Raw genomic sequence first — 26,023 nt, 5'->3', positions numbered from 1 at the left:
ATCCAAATATTAGCAGCATTCTATCTCAACATAAAGAGTTTTAGTATCATCTATCATAATATCAGAAAGCATAATATACTTGGAACATATTTAATAAAAAAATGAACAAAAACCTATACACTAAAATTATAAAATATTCTTGAGAAAAAATACACCTTAAAAAAAAAAAAAAACCTAAGGGCAGCCCACGTGGCTCAGCAGTTTAGCACCTTCAGCCCAGGGTGTGATCCTGGAGACCCAGGATCAAGTCCCACGTCAGGCTCACTGCATGAAGCCTGCTTCTCCCTCTGCCTGCGTCTCTGCCTGCATCTCTCTCTCTCTCTGTCTCTCTGTCTCTCATGAATAAATAAAATCTTAAAAAAAAAAACTGAGAGAGGGGTGCCTGGGTAGCTGAGGCAGTTACGCGTCTGACTCTTGATTTGGGTTCATGTCATGATCTAAAGGTCATGAGATTAAGCCTCACATCAGGCTGCAAGCTGAGTGTGAAACCTGCTTAAGATTCTCTCTCCCCCTCTCCCTCTGCCCCTCCATGTCCTTCCCTGTCCACTCACACAGGCTCTCCCTCGCTCTCTCTTTAAAAAAAAGAGAGAGAGAAATACATAGTTTACAGACTAACTAGTAGACTCAACATTGTTAATGTCAGTCCTACCAAAACTGATCTATAATTGAATGCAAATTCATTTTCAAAACCAGTAGGCTTTTTCGGAAACTGACCAGATTCTAAAATTCATGTGATAATGCAACAGTTCTAGAATAACAAAAATGATTTTGAAAAAGAACCTAGTAGGACTTAGACTCAGACTTCACTATATGCTCTCAACTTTATAGTATAAGGCTATAGGAATTGAAATAGTGTGAGACCAGCATAGAGACATAGAGACCAATGAAATAGAACTAGACAGAACAGAAAAACATCAAGACTTACATGGTCAACTGATTTTTTTGGCAAAGGTATTAAAGTGATTCAATAGAAGGGAAACAACCTTTTCAACAAATGGTGTTGAAACAACTGAAAATCCATTAGGAAATAAATGAACCTCAATCCCTATCTCACATCATATACAAATTAGTTTAAAATGGATCACCAGTCTAAACATAAAAGCTAAAACTATAAAGCTTTTAGGGAAAAACATAAATGTCTTTGTGACCTGGATATGAACAAGAATTTCTTAGAACAAACACAGAAATTAACTGTAAGAGAAAAAATTTTCAATTATATCATCAAAATTTAAAACTTCTCATAAAAAAACATTTCTAAGAAATTTAATAGGTAAGCCACACAGCTTGTGAGAACATGTATCTGACAAAGGACTTTTATAAATACAAAATATAATGAACCCCTACAACCTGAACAGAAAAATTTGCCAGTTTCTTTTAAATTTAAACATGCATCTATCATTAACAGAGCAGTTCCAGTAGATATTTATCCAAGGAAAATATAAATGTATTTCCATAAATACTTGTACAATAATATTCATTATCAGCTTTATTCCCAATAGTCAAAAACTAAACACAGCCCAAATGCTCATCAACCTAGGAATGGATAAATTGTAGTATATTAATAAGATAGTATGCTAATCAGCAACAAAAAGGGAATATTGATACATTCAATCACAAGGATGGATCTTGCAGAGATCCAAATTCTGAGCAAAAGAATTTGTATACCAAAAAGTACACATGGTATGGTTCCATTTGCATGAAATTTTCAAAAACCCAAAACTAATCCACAGTTAAAATTTAGAACAGTGGTTATCATTTTATGGATGTTATAGGGAACTAACAGGGAAGGAAACTTCCTAGGGAGATGGAAATGTTCTATATCTTCAATAAAGGTGAGTCTATTTGTCAAAGCTCACAACATTATACATATACACAATTAGTGTATTTCAACATATATAAGGTTTACCTCAAAAGAGATAATCAAAAAGAAAAGAAATTACACTCCTATGGTTTCACTAGTTTTCAAAGAAATAATACTAATCTTATACAAACTTTCAAAAAACTGAGAAACCAAGAACACCTCCCAAGTTATCTTGTGAGCTAAGCATATTATTCACAAATATTAAAAAATTAACAGGATAGGTAAAGACCAATCTTTCTCATACAAAACAAAATGTAAGCAAATCAAACCAAACCATACATTTTAAAATGATACATGGGAATAATTGGATTTATACATTAATGTAGTATTAGGTACATGTAAAAACTAACCAAAATAATCCCCCGAGTAATCAAATATAGAAGTTAAATCATATCAACAAAACGCATAAAGAAAAAGGCTTCTGATAAAGTTAACTCCTATGCATGGAAAAACTCTTAAAAGACTAGGACTAGAAGGAAAATTCCCTTAACCTAAAAGAGGAGCAATACAAACAAAAAAGCTGCAGCAAACTTCAAACTCAATAGTAAAATATTGAACACTTCTCCCTGAAATCACAAACCAGACAAAAACTCTATTTTCACCACTTGAATTCAACATTTTATGGAAGATCCTCTCTACCACAATAATACAAGAAATAAAAGGCATAAAGATCAGACAGAAAAATAAAAGCTGTCATTATTTGGAAATAAAATTATGAAAAATTGAAAAAACTTACATATAATCCAGAACTAATAAATATGTCAAGATTCTTAAATACAATATTAATATACAAAAGTCTATTGTATTTCTATTCTAGCAACAAAGTTAGAAAACAATTCTATAAAAAGCTCATCCACAAACATCAAACACTCATAAATAAATGTATAAAACCTACAAAGAATAAAAGGAACCTTGACCTATACCTCAAGAAACAAATAATCAATACCAGATGGATGAGAGACTAAAATATAAAATGTTTTTTAAAGACAACAGAAGGTAACACAATATCTTCATGACCTTGGAGTTGGGGAAAAAACCTCTTTAAAGGAATATAAAAAGGACTAATCATAAAGAAAAGTTTAATTAACTAGACTTCACTAAATCTAAGAACTTCTCACCAATCAAAGATCTATATGGAGAGGGAAAAGCCAAGCCACAGAAAGGAAGAGATATTTTATTTAATACACACACACACACACACACACACACACACATTATCTCCAACAAAGGACTTGTATCCAGAATTTACCAATAAGTTAAACAACCCACTCCCAATTCCCCAACCTCAGAATGTGCACTTCATGGAAAAAAAAAAAATCTAAGTATGTAAAGTGATATGAAAATGGACTTATAGAGCTATCAGAAAATGTGAAGTGAAATCATAATTCAGTATTACTACTCACCTACCAAAAAAAATAGCTAAAGTTAAAAAAAAAAAAAAAAGGCAAAACCCAAGTATTGGCAAGGTTGTGAAGCAATTGGGACCTTCACACATTATTGGTAGATGGAATGGTGTAAACTGGTACACTGGGAGCCATTTGGGAAATCATCTGGCACTGCCTACCAAAGCTGAATATGCCTACTCAAGGACCCAGCAATTCCACTCTTAAGTTTATATCAAACACAAATGAATGCCTCTGTCTCCCAAAAGACATGTACAAGAATGTTCACATTATTAACATGGCCAAAAGCTATAAACAACTTGAATACCCACCAACATTAATATGAGTAAATAACTTGTGGTGTATTTATACAAAGGAACACTGTGAACTAATACAAACAAAGATGAATCACACAGGCATGATGTTGAGCAAAATAAGCCAAAAACAAGAGTATATATTATATAATTCCATCAATATAAAATTTAAAAGCAGGCAAAATAAGTCAACAGTGATAAAGTCAGCACAGAGGGTTCTAATGGAAGCACTTATTCACATAGAGGAGGCAATGGGTGCCTATCTAGGTCTCCATAATGGCTACACAAACACATGCAAATGTAAAAATCCATTGAGTCATGCATGCATATAACTCCATTTTTTTTTAATTTTATGACTTCAAAACAAATGTATTTTCAGACAAATAAAAGCAGACAGTTATCAGCAGATTTGACGTAAAAGGAATATTTAAGTCAAAATGAAAATGTTATCAAAAGGAAGTATGTGAATGTGAAGAGCAAGAGAAAATGTAAATATATAAGCAAATCTAAATGAATAGGGACAGTAGTCTTTGAGATTTTAAATATATATAGAACTAAAGACATAGCAGCAATGACCAAAAAAAGTGTAAGTCAGGTAAATCAGAACTGGCAAAATACAAATTTACCAAGGATACATGTGGCAATCTCTAGGGAAACCAACAAGAGGTAAAACTAAGAAATTAATAAATGAGGGAGAGAATAATTTAAAGTACTCCATTACCAGGAAATGAGAGACACATAATACAGGATGGGCAAGACAAATGGACAACAAATAGTAATAAATAATTACATTGCATATCCACTGACTATATATTCCAATGACAAAATGAGATTATCAGAAAGGATTAAAAAACAAAAAGTAGGGTGCCCAGCTGGCTCAGTCAGTAGAAAATGTTACTCTTGATCTTGGGGTAGAGATTACTTAACACACACACACACACACAAAAACTATATTTTACTTTATAGTAAACATATCATAAGATTATAGAAAGCTAAAACTCATAAGGATAGAATAAGATATTTAATGCAAATACTGATAAAGAGCTGGAATCATTCTAATATCAAATTAAGTAAAATTTAACTCAAAAAACATTACTTAGTGACAACATGGATCATTCAATTATGAAAAAAGAGTTAATCACCAGGAAGATAGAATAACTCCTTATTTGTCATCCGTGAAAACTAAAAGAAACAAACAAATCCTCTCTCAGAAATGACAGATCAAGCTGAGAAAATAACAAAGTAAAGATGTGTAAGATTTAAACAAGGTTAATGATTTTTAACCTGTTATTTATACAAAAATGCACAGCAAATTTCAAAGGACTGAAATTATGCAGTGACTGTTATGGAATTCCACTGCAACTCAGGAACAGAAATATACCTAGAACAATGAAATTCTAAAGTAATAGAGAAAGAAAGCAAGAAAGAAAAGGGGAAAGAAAGAAAACAAATAGAAATTCAAAATCACATTGGAAATGACACTACATTTTAAGTAAAACAGCAATGAAAATATGAAAAATTCAAAAGGCAAAAGTTAGTTCATTGAAAAAATTTAAAAACTGATACAGCTCTAGTATAACAAATGAAAAAATGAGAGGTAAAAATAATAAATACAGTAATAACTGAAAAATTAGATGACATGGGTGAACTCAGCAAAACCAACACATCAAAAATTTAAGCTGATTTTCACTAAAGAAATTAAATATATAATTTAAAATTTTCTCACTGGCAACCTCCAGGCCCAATGGTTTCACAAGTTAAATCTTCTAAGCATATGAAGAAGAAATAAAAACAATCTTCCCAAACTCTTCCAGAGAACGGTTAAAGAGGCCAGTATAACCAAAGTACCAAAATCTAATCAGGATTCGAAGTAGGAAAAATTACAGGCCAGTTTCTCTCAAATAATCTAAACAAACAGACACACACACACACACACACACACACACACACAGAGCAAGCCAAGAGCAATGAGATATAAAAAGGATAATATACAGTTAGGGTTTATCTTAGAAATGCAAGGTTAGTTTAACACTTGAAAACAAATCGTTGTAATTCAACACATTCACAGAATAAAGGAGAAAAGCCTAAAGTGTCTCAAAAGTACTGATAAAACATTTTCTTAAAATCCAACATAATTTTAAAAAATCCAACATAATTCATAATTGAAAAAGTAAAATCAGCTGCATTCCTAGGTATGAAGTCAAAATTACATTATATTTCTAATTACTAGCAAAAGACAACTAGAAAATGGAATTTAACTAACAATTCTAATTAAAATAACAAAGAATATCACATTCCTTCATCGGCCAGATGACTCAGTATTATGAAGATGTCAATTATCTACATAATTGATCTCCAGCTTCAGTGTGCAATCCTAATCAAAACTGAAGCAGATGGATGAGTATGGCTTTTTAAGAGTAACTCTGAAACTGAAATACTCGTTGTAAAATTACATGAAAATATGAAGGGCCAAGAACAGAGAAGGAGAAAGCTTGAGTACATATACCATCAAATATTGAGATTCCCTAATTTAGAGTAATGTAAGACAGGGTGATATGGCATCAGGAGAGACAAATAAACCAATGGAACAGAAGAGTTCAGAACCATGCTCAAACTTACACTAACATCTGAAGAAGAAAAACATCTTGGAAAAAAAAATCCAGGAAGAAATATTTCATTTAAAACATTAATATATTTTCTGACTATTCATATTAATTCTGATAGCAAGGAAATCATATTTCAGTTAAATTCTCTCACAAACTGTATAAAATTGCTTCCAAGACAATCAGCAGAACTTCTCTAAAAACCTTCTCTCTTACCTCTCCAAAAGCTCCTCGACCTATCACCTTCAATATCTCAAAGTCTTCTCTATGTAGGCGCATCTGTTTCACTTTAGAAGTAAATGGTTTGGCTGAAACAAAAGAACACCACCAATTATTTTCTTAATGAAATGTGATGCAAATTAGATATGTACATAATGGCATTTGTTAAACAATAAAAATTCAGATTATGATTAAGAATGAAGTCAAACTATCTCATAATCCCTTCAAAATATATTAAGAAATACATTCCATAAGACAATTCCCTTTCTTACATGTGAATTATATTTTTGTAAGAAACATATTTTTAAACACCTACTAACATGAAATAATGCAAAGTAACAGGGATGTACAAATGAGACCAGTTCATTTTCATGTTGACACTGTATATTCTAACAAAAACACTAGACAATATTTTAACACAAATGTCTGAGAAGTAAAAGCAAATTCTCATGGAAGTGGGAGTTTCAGCAATTCCCACTAAGTAAATTCAGATTTCTTTCATACTCATTCATTTATTTATCCTTTTAACACTCCTTTAACAAGAGTCTATGCTACATAAAGCATGGTGGCAATCACTGGAGTCTAACAATTATGAGAACATGGTACCTTCCTTCAAAAAGTTCTCAGTCTTCAGAGCAGATAGACAGTAGACACACATACAAAATGTAACAATGTGATGAAACTTCAAATAGAGGTAAATATAAAGCACTTCAGGATAGGTAAGAATGGAACACTAATACTTCACAGATGGAGTAACACAGGAAGTGGACCCTAAGGACCAAGTAAAATTTTGCTACTCTGCCTGGGTTTGCAGTGTAGACACTGGCACAGGGAGCAATATAAGCAAATGAAGAGAGGCAAGAAAAGGACCTCGAGGTAGTAACTGTAAATATCCCAGTGTTGTTACAGAATTTTGAGAAGAAATGCAAAGCAATTGGAGCTGGAAAGTGCAAAGTGTAAATGGCCTTGAATACCATATAAGGGATTTAGATATCCTATTAATAATAGGGAATAAATCGACTTTTTAAAAAATCCTAAAATCAATATACATTTGGCTGCCTCTAAGAGAAATGTATACCTGTCTCCTTTCCTCCCCTCATGTCCTTCTTAATTTTCACACAAAAAGGAGCAATATGATTAAAGGGTCATTATATGGAGGTACAGCTCTCTTCCCTTCCTTCCATGGGGAGAGAGTATGATTTATTTGAGCATTAGGAGAGTAAAATAGGCAAGCCAGCTTTTATAACTTGATTTGTTCTGAAGGTATTTAGCTCGATTAAGTAATTTAGAAAAGAAGGGTAGTCCACATTGCACTCAGTCTAATAGAGATCTGTGTTGGTGTTTTATGTAATAAGGAAAGAAAATTGAGATTGGCTCTCTGTTTGCAATTCACAATAGAGAAGGTGATCAAAAGAATATCAAATCTGAATAAAGAGATGGAGGATCTCACCCAAGGAGAAAAAGAAAATACTTTTCAATGGTGCCAAATGAGGTGAACACTGATAAAATGACTAAGACACCTTGGTGTTGAACAAACCGGACTGGACAAATTGTTGAGACTATGGTTACTGTATACCAGTCAGGTCCCCATTATCATAATTGGAGGAAAGTTTATTGACAAATAGGCTATTTGCTAAGGTGCAGAAGGGATATAAAGGAACTGCAAGGAGGAGTAATAATCTATGTAGCAGTAGGAGTGCCACTATCTATCTAGCAGTAATCTGACACTACCATCTCTCCCTTCCTTCAGAGCTTCTATACCAGCATTTCAGAATACCTGCTTAAGATGGGTAGGTAGGGAATATATGAATCAGAAATAAAGATGTGAAGCCAGCCAGTAGGAGACTAGTGCTGGTACAGCATCCAACTATAGCTTAAAAAACATCACATAGCAGCCTAGAACAGTTAGCACTTCTTTAAATACATCTACTACTTCACTTTATGTTCCCCCTACCTCAAATGTCCCAATAACCCTAAGCCCCAAATAACGTACATGCTCTATATCGTTGTCTCATTATCGACCCCAAATCCAACACCAACTACAGTTATTTGTAATCTAGAATAGTTCCATTTATACCTTCTTTTGGGTAACATCCTACTTACCTAAAAGGTCAAAAATGTTGCTTTTTCAAACCTCTGAAATACTGTTGCAAAACAGAAAAAGAAACTATTTCTAACCACTAGAGTAAATGAAATACAATTCAGGAAAGCAAATGGTTGTTAAAATTATCTTTTGCCAAGGGTACAAAGGAAGATAGTATGTAAAAAAAAAAAAATCATTTTTCTACAAAGCAGCATCTATCCTGAAGGGACCAGATGATGTAAAATCATATGTAATTAGGATTAATTTAGGCTCCCAAGTTTTATGGGAGCCTAAAGGCATTAACAGAAATTTTAAAAGTAATCCTATCTAGTCTTTATTTCCTGGAACCTGCTGGTAAAAATCCCATTTCTTTGACATTGCAAAACTATTCTTTTTTAGGCATTCAAAAACGAGTTACATCACAAATTTCTTCAGAAGGCTCATAGCTTTCCTAATCATTTACTCAATTCAAGTATCTTCTAATACCTGCTGTATGCCAGCTATTATTTAAGATGCTAGAGATACAAAAGCTAAACAGTCCCTGTGCTCAAGTAAACAAATCATGCAATAAGTGTTACTCTTCTGTTTAAAATGTTCAATGTGGAAAAAATAAAATAAAATAAAATATTCAGTGTGGGGGCACCTGGGTGGCTCAGTAGGTTGAGCATCTGTCTTTGGCTCAGGTCATGATCCCAGGGTCCTTGGGTAGAGATAGATCAGGCTCCCTGTTTAGCAGAGAGCCTGCTTTTCTCTCTCCCTCTGCTGCTCCCCCAACTTGTGCTCCCTTATTTTCAGTCAAATAAATAAATAAACATTCAGTGTGAATACAAATGGCTAATAAACAGAAAATGGCACTTAAATCAGAGAAACACAAATAAACATACTAGAAATATTCTATTATTTACCAAACAAATGAGCCAAAACTAAAAAATGTGAAATCATCAAGTGTTTGCAGGTGTGTGATTAACAGGTATTCTCATATATAGCTGGTAGGACTGTTAGTTACAATCTCCATGAAGAGGATATGGTTTTCTATTTCATTCTTTTAATTTGGCATATTACTTAAAAAGATTTTAAAAGTTGAAACTATCTTTATATGCCTTGAGATAAACCATACTTGATTATAATGCATTTAATACACAGATGACTCTGTTTTGCTTTGATTTTATTTTTAAATTTTATATCTGTGTTCATAAACAATGTTGATCTACAATTATCTTTTCTCTATACTGTCTTCATCTGGTTTGGGGCAAATGATAAATCAACCTCATTAAGTATGCTTAGTAGCTTTTTCTCCTTTTTTATTCTCTAAACAAAATCCAGATTGTTTAACGATCTCAAGGTGAAAAACAAAACTATAAAACTTTCAGAAGACAAAAGCAGAGACTCTGACTGTAAGGTCTGGTAAGAACATGCTAGTGAAGATATCTTTTCAGTGGACTTTTAATAATTGACTTCTGTCATATTATTGTCATTTTCATAATTTCTATTTCTTTCTGTGATAACAGTGTTAATTATATTTTCCTACAAAATTATAGATTGCACTGAAATTTTCAAATTTATTGGAATAAAGTGAAATAATATCCTTTTGTTTTAAAACACTACAATAGGTTTGATTCCTTTTTAGATGCTAATATTGTATATTGGGTCTACTTTCATTGTTTTTACTTACCAATATTGCTAGGAATCTGCATATTTTACAATCATTCTCCCAAATACATAATATTTAGATTTGTTGGTCCTCTCTAAAATTCCGTGAAATTTTTCTTGCTTTAGTAGGTTCTTCCCCAAATGTATGCAAAATTTCAGAAAAAATAAAGGCTAATATTAACCCTCACCCTCCCATCAAAAAACTAAGTTAGACATATTAATAATAGACAAAAAAAGATATTAGGGGGAAAGGCATTAGTAGAATAGAGATGAAAAGGAGCCATACATAGAGTTTAAAAAAAAACAGTAAATCAAACTAGCCAAGACATAATTATTCTAAACATGTATATACCCAATAACATAATCTCAAACTATATAAAGCCAAAATGACAGACATAAAGGAAGAAATAAACTCACCTTCATAGATTTTACTATAACTACCAGTAATTGATAGCTCAAGCAAGTAAAAAAAAAAAAATTTGAGCACCATGCATGTAATGCTCTACCTTATGAGCTGGAGAATATCATTATAAAACACACACAGCACATCTACAAATTTTGACAACATGCCAAGACATAAAACTACCTCCAACAAATTTCAAAGTACAAGGAACATAAAAACCAAACTATATAATTACAGTTCAACTACAAATCAATAACAGAAAGGTTATCAGAAAGAATCATAAGCTCTGATATCCAAAAGTAATTTTAAAGAAGAAATAAGATAATTTGCAGAACTACATAGTAATAGCATACTATACATCAAAAGTTCTAGAACACAATCTAAACCAGTATGCACTGGAGGGAGGGAGGGGGAAGCTCTCAAATTTACACTGGTAAAGACAGCTTAAAAATTAAGATGTTAAACAGACAATGAAGTTTTAGACCAAAACAATAAACTCAAAGTAGAAGAAAACAAAAATGTAAGAAAGCAAAATAAATAAAATTAATTTGAAAATAAGCTTATGAAAGGCTCATCAAGGCCAAAGGATGGTTCATTGAAAAAACTAACAAAAACAATTGAAAAATCAATATTGGGAATGAGAAACTGGACAAAACTTCAGATGCTGCTGAGATTAAATGAGTGGTAAGAGAATATTATTAAAAGTTTATGTCAATAAATTTGAAAATATAGAAGTGAACAAATTCCTAGAATGAGTAACTGATTTCTTAAAAAATTTTTTTGAAAATATGAACTGTCCAATAAATAAGCTGAATCAGTAGTGTAAAAATCTTCCACAAAGGAAAGACCAATCCTGAACAGCTTTACCTGCAAGTTCAACTAATTAAACACATTAAGAAAGAGGTAATTCTCACATTAAATCAAATTTCCCAAAGAATAAACCAAGATGGAAAGCTAGCTAACCCATCCAAACGTCATACCAAAAATACAGATAATATTGTTCATGAATATAGATGCAAAAGGTCTCATCAAATTATCGATATAATCAAATAATTTAAAAAGAAAATAACATGACCAAGTCGGGTTTATCCCAAGAATACAAGGTTGTTTTAATATTAGAAAACTGATTAACATGATTCATCACAATACATTGAAGAAAGTATCAGTATTTCAATAAATATATCTACATACACTGTTCAAAATTATACAACCATTTCTATTTTTCAAATCCACACTTTTAACAAATGAGAAACAAAAAGGAAACCTCCGCAGCCTGATCACTGATAGCTACAACAGCACCAGCAGAGTAGCAAATGGAACACTTAAAAGTAAGATGTTAAAAACATTCTCTTTAAAATCAAGAGGCAAATAAGGATGTCTTCTATTAAAATAACTATTATCACTTCTAATTAATATCTTAATAATGATATAAGTTGGTGCAGTAGGAAAAGAAACACATAGGATTGAAAAGAAAGGAAGGAAATTATTTTACTATGTGCAGATAATATAATTATCTACATAGAAAATTCCACAAGCAAAACAAAACCATCATGAGGTATTATTTCACACCTGTCAGAATGGCTAGTATCAAAAAGACAAGAAGTAACAAGTATTGGCAAAGATGCAGAAAAAGGAACCCTCATGTACTATTGGTGGGAGTGCAAATTAGTGCAACAACTGTGGAAAATATGAAGGGTTCTTCAAAACATTAAAAAGAGAAATACTATATGATCTATTAATTCCATTACTATTTATCCACAGAAAATAAAAACACTAATTCAAAAAGATATATGTATTGCTAGGTTTATTATAGCATTATTTACAATAGCCAAGATATGGAAGCAATCCAAGTGCCCACTAATAGATAAATGGATAGAGAAGATCTGGAGGGTTTGTGTGTGTGTGTGCACACGTGCACATGTGTGGGTTGGAATATTACACATCAATAGAAAGGAAGAACTCTTGCCATTTGTAACAGCATGGATGGACCCAGAGAGTTAGGTGAAATAAGTCAGTCAAAGAAAGACAAATACAAAATGATTTCACTCATATGTGGAATCTAAAAAACAAAACAAAACAAATGAATAAACAAACAAAAAGCAGAATCTGACCTATAAATACAGAGAACCAACCAATGGTTACCAGTGGGGAAAGAGGTGAGGGGATGGTGAAGATGGGTGAAGAGGAGTGAAGGTACAGACTTAAAGCTATGGAATCAGTAAGTTACAGGAATAAAGGACACAGCATAGAAATAGTCAGTGATATTTCAATAGTATTCTATGGAGACAGATGACTGGGCTTGTGAACCCAGCAAAGAGAAGGTGAATCAGTATGTTGTATACCTGAAACTACATTTGTGTCAACTACACTTAAAAAAAAATTGTTTAAGAAATGTATGTATTAAAATTATCTTCCAAAAAATATGCTTCAAATTAAACTAATGTATAAATCCATAATATTTTTAAGTGAGCTCTCTACTCTGAATGCAAATAAAGTATTGCAAATATATAACCACTTGCAAAAAATCCCAGACTGTTAATTACAGAGAACCAACTGTAGCTGCCAGGGAAGGCAGGTGAGAGCATGGGTAAAATAGGCGAAGGAGATTAAGAGATACAAACTTCCAGTTATAAACTAAATAAGCCACATAGATGAAAAGTATAGCACAGGGAGGAAAAAAAACACAAAAAAATCAATATGCATCATGACTGCAATGACTGAGTCAAGCAAGTTGCTGGACAGAAATAATACGCAAAAGTCAATTTCACTCATACATCAAAAAAATTTTTCAAAAATAATCCAGAAAGATATTTATGATGGCAGTTTTTAAAGGACCTATCAATAAATCTACCAAAGATGTATATCAGCCCTTAATATACTACAAATGTTTCCTGAAAGATCTTAAACACCCAAATAAAAAGTACATGGATAGGAAGGCACAGGATCATTAAAAGGACAATTCTCCCTCAAGTATATCTGCAAGTTAATGTAATTAAAATCAAAATCTCAACCAGGCTTATCATATATTTTTTTAAAGATTTTATTTATTCATTCTTGAGAGACACAGAGAGAGAGAGAGAGGCAGAGACACAGGCAGAGAAGCAGGCTTCCTGCAGGAAGCCCGATGTGGGACTCGATCCCTGATCCGGGGATCACGCCCTGGGCCAAAGGCAGATGCTCAACCGCTGAGCCACCCCAGCATCCCCGGCTTTTCATAAATTTTACAAGCTAATTCTAAAATTTACAAAGATGAAGAAAGGACCAAGAAAAATCAAGATACTTTCGACCAAAAAAAAAAAAAGAAAAGAAAAGAAAAGAAAAAGGAAAAAGACTTACAGTATTAACAAACCAAGACTTATAATAAAACTATGATAATTAAAATAGTATGTGTTGGCAAGAAGATGGACAAATTGGCCAAACAGAGAGCCAAGAAGCAACCCATACACATATGCATATAATTTATAACAGACTGGCACAGTACAATTGTGGGAAAAGAATGGACTACTTAACAAATGACACTGGGACAATGGTCATTTTCAGGAAAAGAATGCAACTGGAATAGTATTTCACACAATATACAAAGATATTCCAGGTTGTTTAAAAGACAATATACAGGATACTATCACTTAGGGCTGGAGAACAATTTTTTAATGAAGATAAAGTTACAAGTTTATTTAAAAAGTTAATAAATTTGACAATTAAGAATTTTTTCATCAGGGAGCCTGGGTGGTGCAGTTGGTTAAACATCCGACTCTTGGTTTTGGCTCAGGTTGTGATCTCAGGGTCATGAGACTGAGCCCCACATCAGGCTTTGAGCTCAGCACAGAGTCTTAAGACTCTCTCCCTCTGTCCCTCCTACACCTGTGCTTGCTCATGTGTGCTCTTCTCCCTCTCTCAAAATAAATAAATATTTTAAAAAAATTTTTTTTCATCAAAAAGCACCATCAAGACACTAACTAGTATTTAGCTGTGACTGAAAATGGACTGATACCCAGAATACATACTGATCTCCTAGCAATCCATTTAAAAGAAACAAACCATTTGTTATGATGAGCACTGAGTGTGGGGTTTTTTTGGGTTTTTTTTGTTTTTTTTTTAGCACTGAGTGTTCTATGTAAGTGATGAATCACTGAATTCTCCTCCTAAAACCAATACTGCACTGTACGTTAACTAGAATTTCAATAAAATTTTAAAAAGGAAAATAAATAAATAAATAAACCAATTGAAAAGCTGTGTATTTCATAGAGAAGAAAACACAATGGTCCATGAACTTGTTAAGACAGCCAACTCCTGGGATGCCTGGGTGGCTCAGCAGTTGACCTTCTGCCTCTAACTCAGGGTGTGATCCCAGAGTCCTGAGATCGAGTCCCACATCGGGCTCCCTGCATGGAGCCTGCTTCTCCCTCTGTCTGTGTCTCTGCCTCTCTCTCTCTCTGTCTCTCATGAATAAATAAATTATTTTTTAAAAAAAGACAGCCAACTCCTTGTAAAAATCAAACAAATGTACCATGATGACCCACAATTTCACACACATCTGACTGACAAAAATTCAAAAGTCAATAAAACCAAGTGTTGGGAGGAATAATGTCTTGTCCACTGCTAGTGGGAATATAAATGAACACAATTACTTTAAGTTTCCCAGTCAACTATTTCAATAGATTATGTGCATAACCTGCTACCCAGAGATTCCATCTTAGACATGTAACAGCACCCAGAGGAACTCTTGCATATGGGAATTGGAAGACAGTATTATTTAGCATTATCCACAATAATGAAAACTTGTAAGCAAATGTCCATCTATATAAAGATGGTTCATTCATACAACCAACTAATACAAAGAAGTGAAAATAAATGAACCATAGATATTTTAAGTGAAAATTAATAAAGGGAAACCTCACTAAAGTGAATTCCGGATGCAGGAGAGACTGGCCACACTAGTCAGAATTGCAAAAATTAACAAGTCAAGAAACAACAGATGTTGGCGAGGATATGGAGAAAGGAGCACTCTTCCACTGTTGGTAGGAATGCAAACTGGTGCAGCCACTCTGGAAAACAGTGTGGAGGTTCCTCAAAAAGTTAAAAATAGAGCTACCCTACGACCAGCAATTGCACTATTGGATATTTATCCAAAGGATACAAACACAGTGATACAAAGAAGCACATGCATCCCAATGTTTATAGCAGCAATGTCCATAATAGCCAAAATATGGACATCCAGATGTCCACTGATGGGCAAATGGATAAAGAAGATGGGGTACATTTATACAATGGAGTATTACCCAGCCATCAAAAATAATACAACTAGAGGGTAATATGCTAAGCAAAACAGGTCAGAGAAAGACAAGTATCATAAGATTTCACTCATATGGAATTTAAGAAACAAAACAGATGAACACAGGAGAAGGGAAGGAAAAATATAATAAGATGAAATCAGAAAGGGAGACAAACCATAAGAAACTCTTAACTTTAGGAAACAAATGAAGGATTGGTGGAGGGGAGGTGAGTAGAGGGATGGGGTAACTGGGTGATAGGCATTAAGGAGGGCATGTGATGTAGTGAGCACTGGGCATTATATGCAACTGATGAATCACTAAATTTCTGATAAAATTTTGATAAATCACTAATTTCTACCTCTGAAAATGATAATACACTATATGTTAATTAAATTGATTTTAAATTAAAAAAATTAAGTGACCGAAAAAGTGAAGGAAAAAAAAGAAGAAGGGGGGCTGGAAGGTGGAGCTGTACCCCTCAATGCCATTAGGAAGAACTGTCAATTATAGACCCCAAAAAAAAATCATTAACAAGAAAGAATCATGAATTACAGGCCCAAACAGGAAAGATGAACACAGCATCTCCTACAAGAACTGACCACCCCTGCAGCTCAGCCAGTGAGAAACCACTATCACCTTAAAGTCCTGTTTTTCTCCAAATAGATTTTTGTTCAAATCAACTCCCAACTTCCTTATTATCCATAAAATATCATTCCTCTCCTTTGTTGGATTTGCCTATAGTTTTGCCATAATTTGCATACCCCAAATTGCAATTCTCTGTTACTCCCAAATAAACTCATTTTTGCTGGTAAAATAACTGTTTAATTTTCAAGGTTAATACAAGCAATGTGGATAAATGTCAAAAACATACTAGTTAGGAAAGAAGTTACAAAAACATACAGGATGATTTCTTTTACATAAAGTTCAAATACAGGCAAAATAAATAACATTCTACAGGAAGTTATAAAAGAGATAAATTTATAACGAAAAGCAAGCAATTTCATGGTGGTGATTTATTCTGAAGAAAAAAGAGAAACACGTTGACACACAGGATGTTTCTATAATCCTATTCATATTTCTTAGCCTGGATCAAAAGAGAGATGTTCATTTTATTATCATCTTTTGAATTGTACAGAAAAGCTTTATATACTCTTTTACATACATTCACGGGAAAAAATTTTAATAAAAAAATTTTTTAGTTTGTATAATATGAATGAATCAATAGTTATGTTAATAAAAATGCTTAGCTCAAAAATTCAGTTATTTGGTCAGAATTCTTTTACAACTTAGTATTCTTTCAAATTTGAGAAACGATGATGTTTTTAATGAAACCTGATGATACATCTTCATTTTAATTTCAGTGATCAGGGATCCCTGGGTGGCGCAGCGGTTTGGCGCCTGCCTTTGGCCCAGGGCGCGATCCTGGAGACCCGGGATCGAATCCCACGTCAGGCTCCCGGTGCATGGAGCCTGCTTCTCCCTCTGCCTGTGTCTCTGCCTCTCTCTCTCTCTCTGTGACTATCATAAATAAAATTAAAAAAAATAATAATAAAATAATTTCAGTGATCAAGTTAGATGAAAATAATTGGTCATGAAAAAATGGGCTGTGAACAACTTTAGGAATAAAAAAAATCTGTTCATATATTACTAAGAAGCACTACTCAAGAACTTCTGGGCAGAGGAGTAGGGGATCCTAAGCTTGTCTCTTCCCTTGAACATAGCGAGACAGTTATTAGCAAATCATTCTGAGGACCCAAGACTTCCACTGGAGATCTGCCAACAAAGCTACAAGTCCACAAGCAGAAAAGTGACCACATTCCAGAAGGTAAAAGGTGTTTAAAGCTGGGGGAGATAGAGCGGTGGATGAGGTGGGAGGCTGCCACAAACTATCTGAACCTTTACAAATGCCTGCCTTACAGGTGCTCAGCGGTGAAGCCCAGCAGAGCCCCAGGAGTGACAGCGCAGTCTCAGGATCCCCCGGGGCACGAGAATGGATGGTGCCACGAGCTGCACTGCTCCCAGGCACAGAAGCAGAGAAGCTGGCTGGGAGCAGCGGTCTCTGGGCCAGCCTTCTGCTCTGTTTTCCCATTAGCTAAACTGCTGCACGGTGCTGTGACCCCTCTTCCTGGGGCCCAAGGAAACGGCAAAAGCTCGGGGAGACCCTCCCCAGAGGAATAGTACAGGTCGAAGCCCCCAGGAATCCCTAAAATTTGTAGTTCTGAAACTCATTTACACATCTGAAATATCAAAAAGCTCAGACACAGGCAGGGAATGCAAGGTTCAGATGGAAACTGGGGACCTACAGAGGGGTGACTGCCTGCCCTTCCGTGAGGTTTCACTGAAAAGTGGGGGTGCAGACTTTCCACTCAGGTTAGAAATCTGAGTATGCCATGCCCGTCCCACCCATAAGGAGGGAAACTTCAGTGAGCAGAACAGCGCCTCCTAGTGGAGTCATTCTCACTGTAACAAGTCAGCCTGAGAATCAGCTCAGCAGGAAACCCCCCCGCCCCCCAGGAGATCAGCACAAACAACTCATTCAGAGTTTACTGATCATAGAGGGCTGCAAACCTTCAGCTATAAGGGCAAATGGGATCTACCTTTTTACTTTCATTATTTTTTTAATTCCTTTTAAATTTTTTATTACTAATTTTTAAATTTATATATATATATATATATATGCTTTATTTTTGTTTCTTTTACTTCTTTTTAATTTTTTTTTTAATTTTGGGATTTAGATTCTTTTAACAAGCAGACCAAAACACACCCAGGATCTAGTTTTTCTGTTTTGGAGTTGTTTTGTTCTTTCTCTTTTGGATTTTTTTGTTTTTATTTTCTTTCCTCTTTTCTGGACAAAATGAGAAGATGGAGAAGTTCACACAACACAAAGAACAGGATAGGATGTAGAACTCACAGCCTTGGGACTTAACGAATACAGATATAAGAAAGATAGCTGAACTAGAACATAAAACAAAGATTATAAGGAAAAAGCATAGAAAACAACAGAGAATCTATTACTGCAGAGAGAAAAAAACTACAATCTAGTCAGGCTGAAATTAAAAATGCCACAACCAAGATGCAATCCTAAACACAGGCCATAAAAAAAAAAGGATGGACAAATCAAAGTAGCAAATCAGTGATACCATTAGATAAAATTATGGAAAATAATGAAGCTGAAAAAAAATAGGGAAAGAAAAGTAATGGACCACAAAGGCAGACTTAGGGAACTCAGTGACTTATTAAAACATAGTAACATTCATATCATAGGAATCTCAGAAGATGAAGAGAGAGAAAAAGGGGCAGAAGGTTTATTTGAACAAATAATAACTAAAAACTTCCCCAATCTGGGAAAGGACATAGATATCAAACTGCAAGAAGCACAAAGAACTCTCACTAAATTCAACAAAAGCCCAACTATGGTCAAGATGTATCATAGTCAAATGCACCAAATATATAGATAAGGAAAGAATCCTAAAAGCAGCAAGGCGGGGGGGGGGGGGGTGCTTAGAAGGGAAGACAGATAAGGTTCGCAGCAGATCTGCCCAAAGAAACTTGGCAGGCCAAAAGAGAGTGGAAGAAAATATTCAACATGCTAAATGGGAAAAATATGCAGCCAAGAACTCTTTATCCAGCAAGACTGTCATTCAGAATTGTAAGAGAGGTAAAGATTTTCCCAAACAAAAACTAAGAGTTTGTGATGGCTAAACCAGCCCTGCAAGAAATTTTAAGGAGGACTCTGAGTGAAGAAAAAAAGACCAAAAGCAACAAAGACTAGAAAGAACCAGAGAACATCACCAGAAACATCAACTCTACAAATAACACAAGGGCATTAAATTTGTATCTTTCGATAATGAATGTAAATGGATTAAATGCTCCAATCAAGTAAGATCCATCTTTATGCTGCCGCTGCCTACAAGAGACTTATCTTAGACTTAAAGACACCTGTGGGAAAAAAAAAAGACACCTGCAGATTGAAAGTGAGGGGATGGGAAGGAACTATCTATCATTCTAATGGACATCAAAAGAAAACCAGAGTAACCAAACTTTTATCAAACTAGATTTTAAAACAAAGACTAGGGCAGCCTGGGTGGCTCAGCAGTTTAAGTGCCTGCCTTCAGCCCAGGGTGTGATCTAGGAGTCCCAGGATCGAGTCCCACGTTGGGCTCCCTACATGGAGCCTGCTTCTCCCTCTGCCTGTGTCTCTGCCTCTTTCTCTCTCTATCATGAATAAATAAATAAAATCTTAAAAAATAATAATAATAAAACAAAGACTAGAGCTGAAGAAGGGAACTATTCAGGGCATTACATCATAGTAAGGGTTCTGTCCATCAGGAAGATCTAACAATTGTAAATATTTATGCCCCCAACTTGGGAGCACCCAAATACATATATCAATTAATAATAAAGAAACTCCTTGATAATAATACAATAAAAGTAGGGACTTTAACATCCCACTGACACCAATGGACGGATAATCTAAGCAGAAAATCAACAAGGAAACAATAGCCTTGAGTGACCAGTGACCACTGGACCAGATGGACTTACCAGATATCTTCACAATATTTCTTTCTAAAGTTACCAGATATCTTCACAACATTTCTTTCTAAAGCAGAATATACAAAAACACATTCTTCCCAAGTACACATGGGACATTTTCCAGAAGAGATCACATGCTAGGTCACAAATCAGGTCTCAATAAGTACGAAAAGACTGACATCATACCATGCATATTTTCAGACCACCACAGTATGAAGCTTGAAGTCAACCACAAGAAAAGATCTGGAAAAATCACACATACATGAAGGTTAAAGAACATCCTATTAAAGAATGAAAGGGCTAACCAAGAAATAAAATAAGAGATTTTAAAAATACATGGAAGCATATGAAAATGAAAACAACACAGTCTAAAAACTTCGGGATGCAGCAAAGGCAGTCCCAAGCAGAAGTACTGCAATACAGGCACACCTCAAGAAGCAAGAAAAGTCTCAAATACACAATCTAACCTTACACCTAAAGGACCTATAAAAAGGAACTGCAAATAAAGCCTAAAGCCTGCAGAAGTAGGGAAATTAATAAGTATTAGGGCAGAAATAAACAATATAGAACTTCTCAAACTCAATACCCAAAAAACAAATAACCCAATTTAAAAATGTGCAAAGATGAATAAACACCTTTCAAAAGAAGACATACAGATGGCCAACAGACACATGAAAAAGCGCTCAACATAACTTATCAGCAGGGAAATACAAATCAAAACCACAATGTGATACCACCTCACACCTGTCCGAATGGCTAAATTAACAATGCAGAAAACAACAGGTATTGGTGAGGATGCGGAGAAAGGGGAACCCTCATGCACTATGGGTGGGAATATAAACTGGTGCAGCCATTCTGGAAAACAGTATGGAGATTCCTCGAAAAGCTGAAAATAGAACTACCCTACAATCAAGTAGCTGCACTACTAGGTATTTATACAAAGAATACAAAAATACAGATAGAAAGGGTACAATGCACCCAATGTTTACAGCAGCATTATCAACAACATCCAAACTATGGAGAGAGCCCAAATGTCCATCAACTATATATATTATGTGTATGTAATATATTCGTACTGGACTATTGGACTATTATTCAGCCATCAACAAATGAAATCTTGTCATTTGCAAAGATGTGAATTGAGCTAGAGTGTATTATGCTTTGTGAAATAAGTCAGAGAAAGACAAATACCATATGAACTCACTCATTTGTGTAATTTAAGAAAAAAAAAACAGATGAATGTATGGAAAGGGGGAAAAGAAAAAAAGGAGAGAGGGGAACAAGCCCTAAGAGACTCTCAAGGAGACAGAACAAACAAGGTTGATGGAGGGAGGTGGGTTGGGGAATAGGCTAAATGGGTGATGGGTATTAAGGAGCCCTGGGTGTTGTATGTAAGTAATAAATTACTGAATTCTACTCCAGAAATCAATAGTGCACTGTATGCTAACTAAAATTTAAATTTTTTAAAAAAGGAGCTTCTTACTATTCTACTTGTCCTCATGATCCTACTCTAGCTATACCTACAACATATTCCTCTGGGCCTCTCACTCTTCCGATTACAACTAATCTAACTGACACCACTAAAAACTCAGATTTATTCACCTTTAACAAAGACTAAAACAAGCCAAAAGATGTAACTGAAACAGATTCCATTAAACCTTCACAGTTATGGTCAATTGATTTCGACAATGTTGCCTAGATCATTCAGTGATGAAAGGGGAGTCTTTTCAACAAATGGTGCTGGGAAAGTTAAACATCCATATACCTAAGACTGAACATGGATCGTCATTTTTTATATCATATACAAAAAGTAACTTGAAATGCATCAGAGACCTAAACTTATAAGCCAAAACTGTAAAACTTAGAAGAAAACATAGGGGAAAACCTTCATGATTTTTTGGATAACACCCAAAAGGTGCAGTCAATAAAAAATAAATAAACAAGTTGGGCTTCATCAAAATTAAAAACTTTTGTACATAAACATATGTATACTATCGAGAGAGGAAAAAAACTCTCAGGATAAGGAAAAAAATATCTGCAAATCATCTGATAAGGGACTAATACTAGGACATTTAAGGAACTATAACTCAACAACAACAAAATTCTATTTAAAGTTAGGTGGAAGTTTGAACAAAGTATTCTCCAAAGATATACAAATAGCCAATAAGCACATTGAAAGATGCTAAACATTAACAATAATTAGGGAAATGCAAAGCAAAAATACAAGATACCACTTCAAACCCTCTAGGACAGGTATAATAAAAAATAATAAAATATAAAACTTAAAAAATAAGTATTGGCAAAGATGTAGAGAATGTGGAATCCTCCTGGTGGGACTGTAGATGGGACAGCTGCCTTAGGAAACAGTTTGGCAGCTCCTCAAAAAGCTAAACAAAGATATACCTTATGAGCCAGCAATTCCATCTCTAGATAGTACACCCAAAGGGAATTTACAGAAGGGATTCAAATAGAATCTTGCACACCAATGTTTTTTACAGCATGATTTACAATAGTCAAAAGGTAGAAACAACCCAAATGTCCATCAATAGATAAATGGATAAACAAAACATGGTATATACATACAATGATAAATTATTCAGCCTTAAAAAGAAATCAAAGTCTGAAACATATTCTAACATGGATGAATCTTGAAGAGAGTATGCTAAGTGAAATAAGCCAGACATTAAAAAGACAAATACTGTTTGCTTCAACTTACAGGAAATATCTAGAACAGGCAAATTGAGAGAGACAAAGTAGATCAGGGGTTACCAGGGGCTGGGGGAAGGAAGAAAATGGAGAGTTACCAGTTAATGCTTACAGAATTTCTCTCTGGGGTAATGGAAAAGTCTGGGACATAAATATAGTTGTGATGGTTGTACGACACTGTGAGTGCCATTAATGCCAATGAACTATATACTTAAAAATGGTTAAAATGGCAGATTTATATCTTTTACCACATGTTAAAAATGAGTGAGATAATATATCAAAACCACTGAATTACACATTTCAAATGAGTTAGTATGTGAATTATATCTAATAAAGCTTTTTTTTTTAAGGAAGAAATCTTAAAAAAAAAGTGCAATAAGATGGGTTGATACAGATACGCCTATCAGAGCTGAAAATGGGAACCTAAAAAAACTGTAAAGCCAATCTCCAATAATTAAAAGGAACTCTACTTTCAACTACATAACAGGATCACAAACCAAAGGTATCATTCACCCATAATTGACTTCCTCCCAAGGCTAAATCAGAAATCCAGAAATGGGGTGCTGAAAGCTGACACTTCAGACAAATTACATCTCTGATTATTCTAATTTATGGTAAAATGAACAAGGAATTAGAACTATGAAATATCTATAGAGGGGTAAATAGTTACCCTGTCATATTATGATACTCAAACAGTATAAAGAAAATGAACTAAAACAATTTGTATTCATGAGTACTCCATTCACAATGTCTGAGACAGCTAAAAGATGCTCTAATACATCAGAGCTGAGAGTTCAGAAATTAAATGAAATTATGATATAGAGCCAGACAATTTACAATTTCAATTACTTGAATATTTCTTATATCTATACTGCATTTGAAAAAACTGATTATACATCCAACTGACTCAAAATTTCATTAGCAATATTTAACAAAACAAAAATAAGTAAGAAAAAAGCCATGAATTCTATCCACAAGGCCATCTCAGGCACTCAGCATGATTAAAATAATTTTGCACATATAAGACAAACTGCAAAAAAAAAAAAAAGCCAACTTTATATTCATTACAATAATTGGAAAAGATTTAATAACAACTGTATTACTGCCCTTGACAAAAATCATGGTTGTATCATTGATCTGTTGTACTTCTAGACAATAGACACATCTGTACTAAGATGCCACTAGGTTCAGTAACAGTTCACAAAGGACTACACCATCTTTTTTTTTTTTTTTTTAAGATTTTATTTATTTATTCATGAGACACAAAGAGAAAGAGGGAGAAGCAGACTCTATGCAGGGAGCCCGACGCGGGACTCCATTCCCCGTCTCCAGGATCAGGCTGTGGGCTGAAGGCAGCGCTAAACCGCTGAGCCACCTGGGCTGCCCCAAGAACTACACCATCTAATGAGACCAATACCATGACTTCCCTTAAGGCTGCACATTCTCTGTGAGATATCTGCCATGCCACCATCCTCCCTTTCTCCAAAAATCCTCCCGATTCTCGGGGGAAGGTCAAGCGTACATGGTGGAGCCCCAGTTACATGAACCGGTGTGGGAAACTGACCAAAGCTGTACAACAAATAGTTTAAAACTGCACTCAGAAAGAGTCTCAGGATGCTTGGGTGGCTAAGTGGTTGAGATCCTGGGGTCTGGGATCGAGTCCTGCATTGGGTTTCTTGCGGAGAACCTGCTTCTCCCTCTGCCTATGTCTCTGCCTCTCTATCTCATAAATAAATAAATTAAATATTTTTAAAAAAAAAGAAAGAAAGAGAAAGAAAGAAAGAAAGAAAGAAAGAAAGAAAGAAAGAGAAGAAAGAAAAAGAAAGAAAGAAAGAAAGAAAGAAAGAAAGAAAGAAAGAAAGAAAGAAAGAAAGAAAGAAAGAGTGAGTCTCTGCAGATGGTTCTAAGCAGCAGCACATACCCTCAGGAGGTACTGGGGCAAGCATTCTACCAAGAGAAAATCATTTGAAAAAGACAGAAAGAGATAAGCGAAGCACATGCATGAGGAGAAGCAAAGATGAGTGACATGAGCTCTAAGAGCTCTCTCTTATTCCAGGTTCAGGCGGATTCCTGGACATTTGCTTGTACTCCTGACTTGAATTCCTTGAACGCCCCTCATGTTATAGGTAAATAACCTGTTTCTTCACTCATGGCTAGTCAAGGGTAGCATCCAAACTAATACCTAATTTATTGATCATAAAATTCCCTATTATAAACATTATTCACCCTTCTTTAGTCTGAGGCCGACAAGCAGTAGGTGATATAACCAGTAAGTCACAATACTTCTATGCCACAGCTGGTTCAGAGAAGGCCACACCAACATAAATCCTGAAAACCTGTCCCAATTTCAAGAACATGAGGTTTAAAAAAAAATCCCTTCATTGTTGTCTGAGTGTACCCCATTTTTTAAAGGGCAACAAAATGATTTAGTGCTGAGGACAAACTCTGTGTGATAACAATGACCTTAGCAGGGACCATTTCACTGAAAGCCATCTAAGGCAAAGACCATGCTATGCACTTGTCCTACATTATCTTTCATTCTCATCATCATTCAGAATAAGTATTATTATTCCCATTTTCAGGGAAAAAAAAACAGGTTCAGAAAGGTAAAATAAATTGCTGAAGGTCACACACTGCTAATCAGGAATCAAAGAGGATTCAAACTCTGATTGATCAGGCTCCACAGCCCTGCTAGTATTCCATGCTGCCTCCTTCTTCCCCAAAGTTTTGAAATAAACACAGATGCTAAAATTAAGAGATTCAAATACAAAATAATTCTAAGTTAAAAAAAAAAATCTCTGAAACAGGAAAGACCAGAAGAAAGCCTATTTCCATCTGAGCCCCCAGCATACTACCTGGTTCACTGTGCACTACTGAGTAAATGGATAAATGAATCAATTATTCTACAAGACAAAGATTCAAATCGCCAATATGAAATGCCCGGTACACCTTGCAAGGTAAGCCTTCCCTGTGGAATGCAGCCTGAGATCTAAACA

General features: G+C 34.6%; 1 protein-coding gene across 18 annotated transcripts in view; it reads right to left on the bottom strand.

The window, feature by feature from the left end:
- The window catches only part of CDC42BPA (CDC42 binding protein kinase alpha), a 309,366-nt gene that overhangs the window by 237,736 nt on the left and 45,607 nt on the right, over positions 1 to 26,023 (bottom strand). For 16 of the 18 annotated variants that reach the window (XR_005362267.1, XM_038542788.1, XM_038542797.1 and 13 more), the window contains exon 2: positions 6,377 to 6,468. The exons of 1 other annotated variant lie outside the window; for it this stretch is intronic. Coding sequence is in view for 15 of the 17 variants with exons in the window: in XM_038542788.1 (XP_038398716.1) it covers positions 6,377 to 6,468 (92 nt within the window). In the remaining 2 variants the exon portion in view is untranslated. Of the gene's footprint in view, positions 1 to 6,376; positions 6,469 to 26,023 lie in introns of those variants that run through there. One more of the 18 variants, XM_038542801.1, reaches the window with a different exon arrangement.

The sequence above is a fragment of the Canis lupus genome, chromosome 7 (genome assembly GCF_011100685.1).
Source record: "Canis lupus familiaris isolate Mischka breed German Shepherd chromosome 7, alternate assembly UU_Cfam_GSD_1.0, whole genome shotgun sequence".
Lineage (NCBI taxonomy): Eukaryota > Metazoa > Chordata > Mammalia > Carnivora > Canidae > Canis > Canis lupus.
The sequence above is the reverse complement of the archived record's forward strand: the minus strand, read 5'-3'. Positions and strand labels throughout refer to the sequence as shown.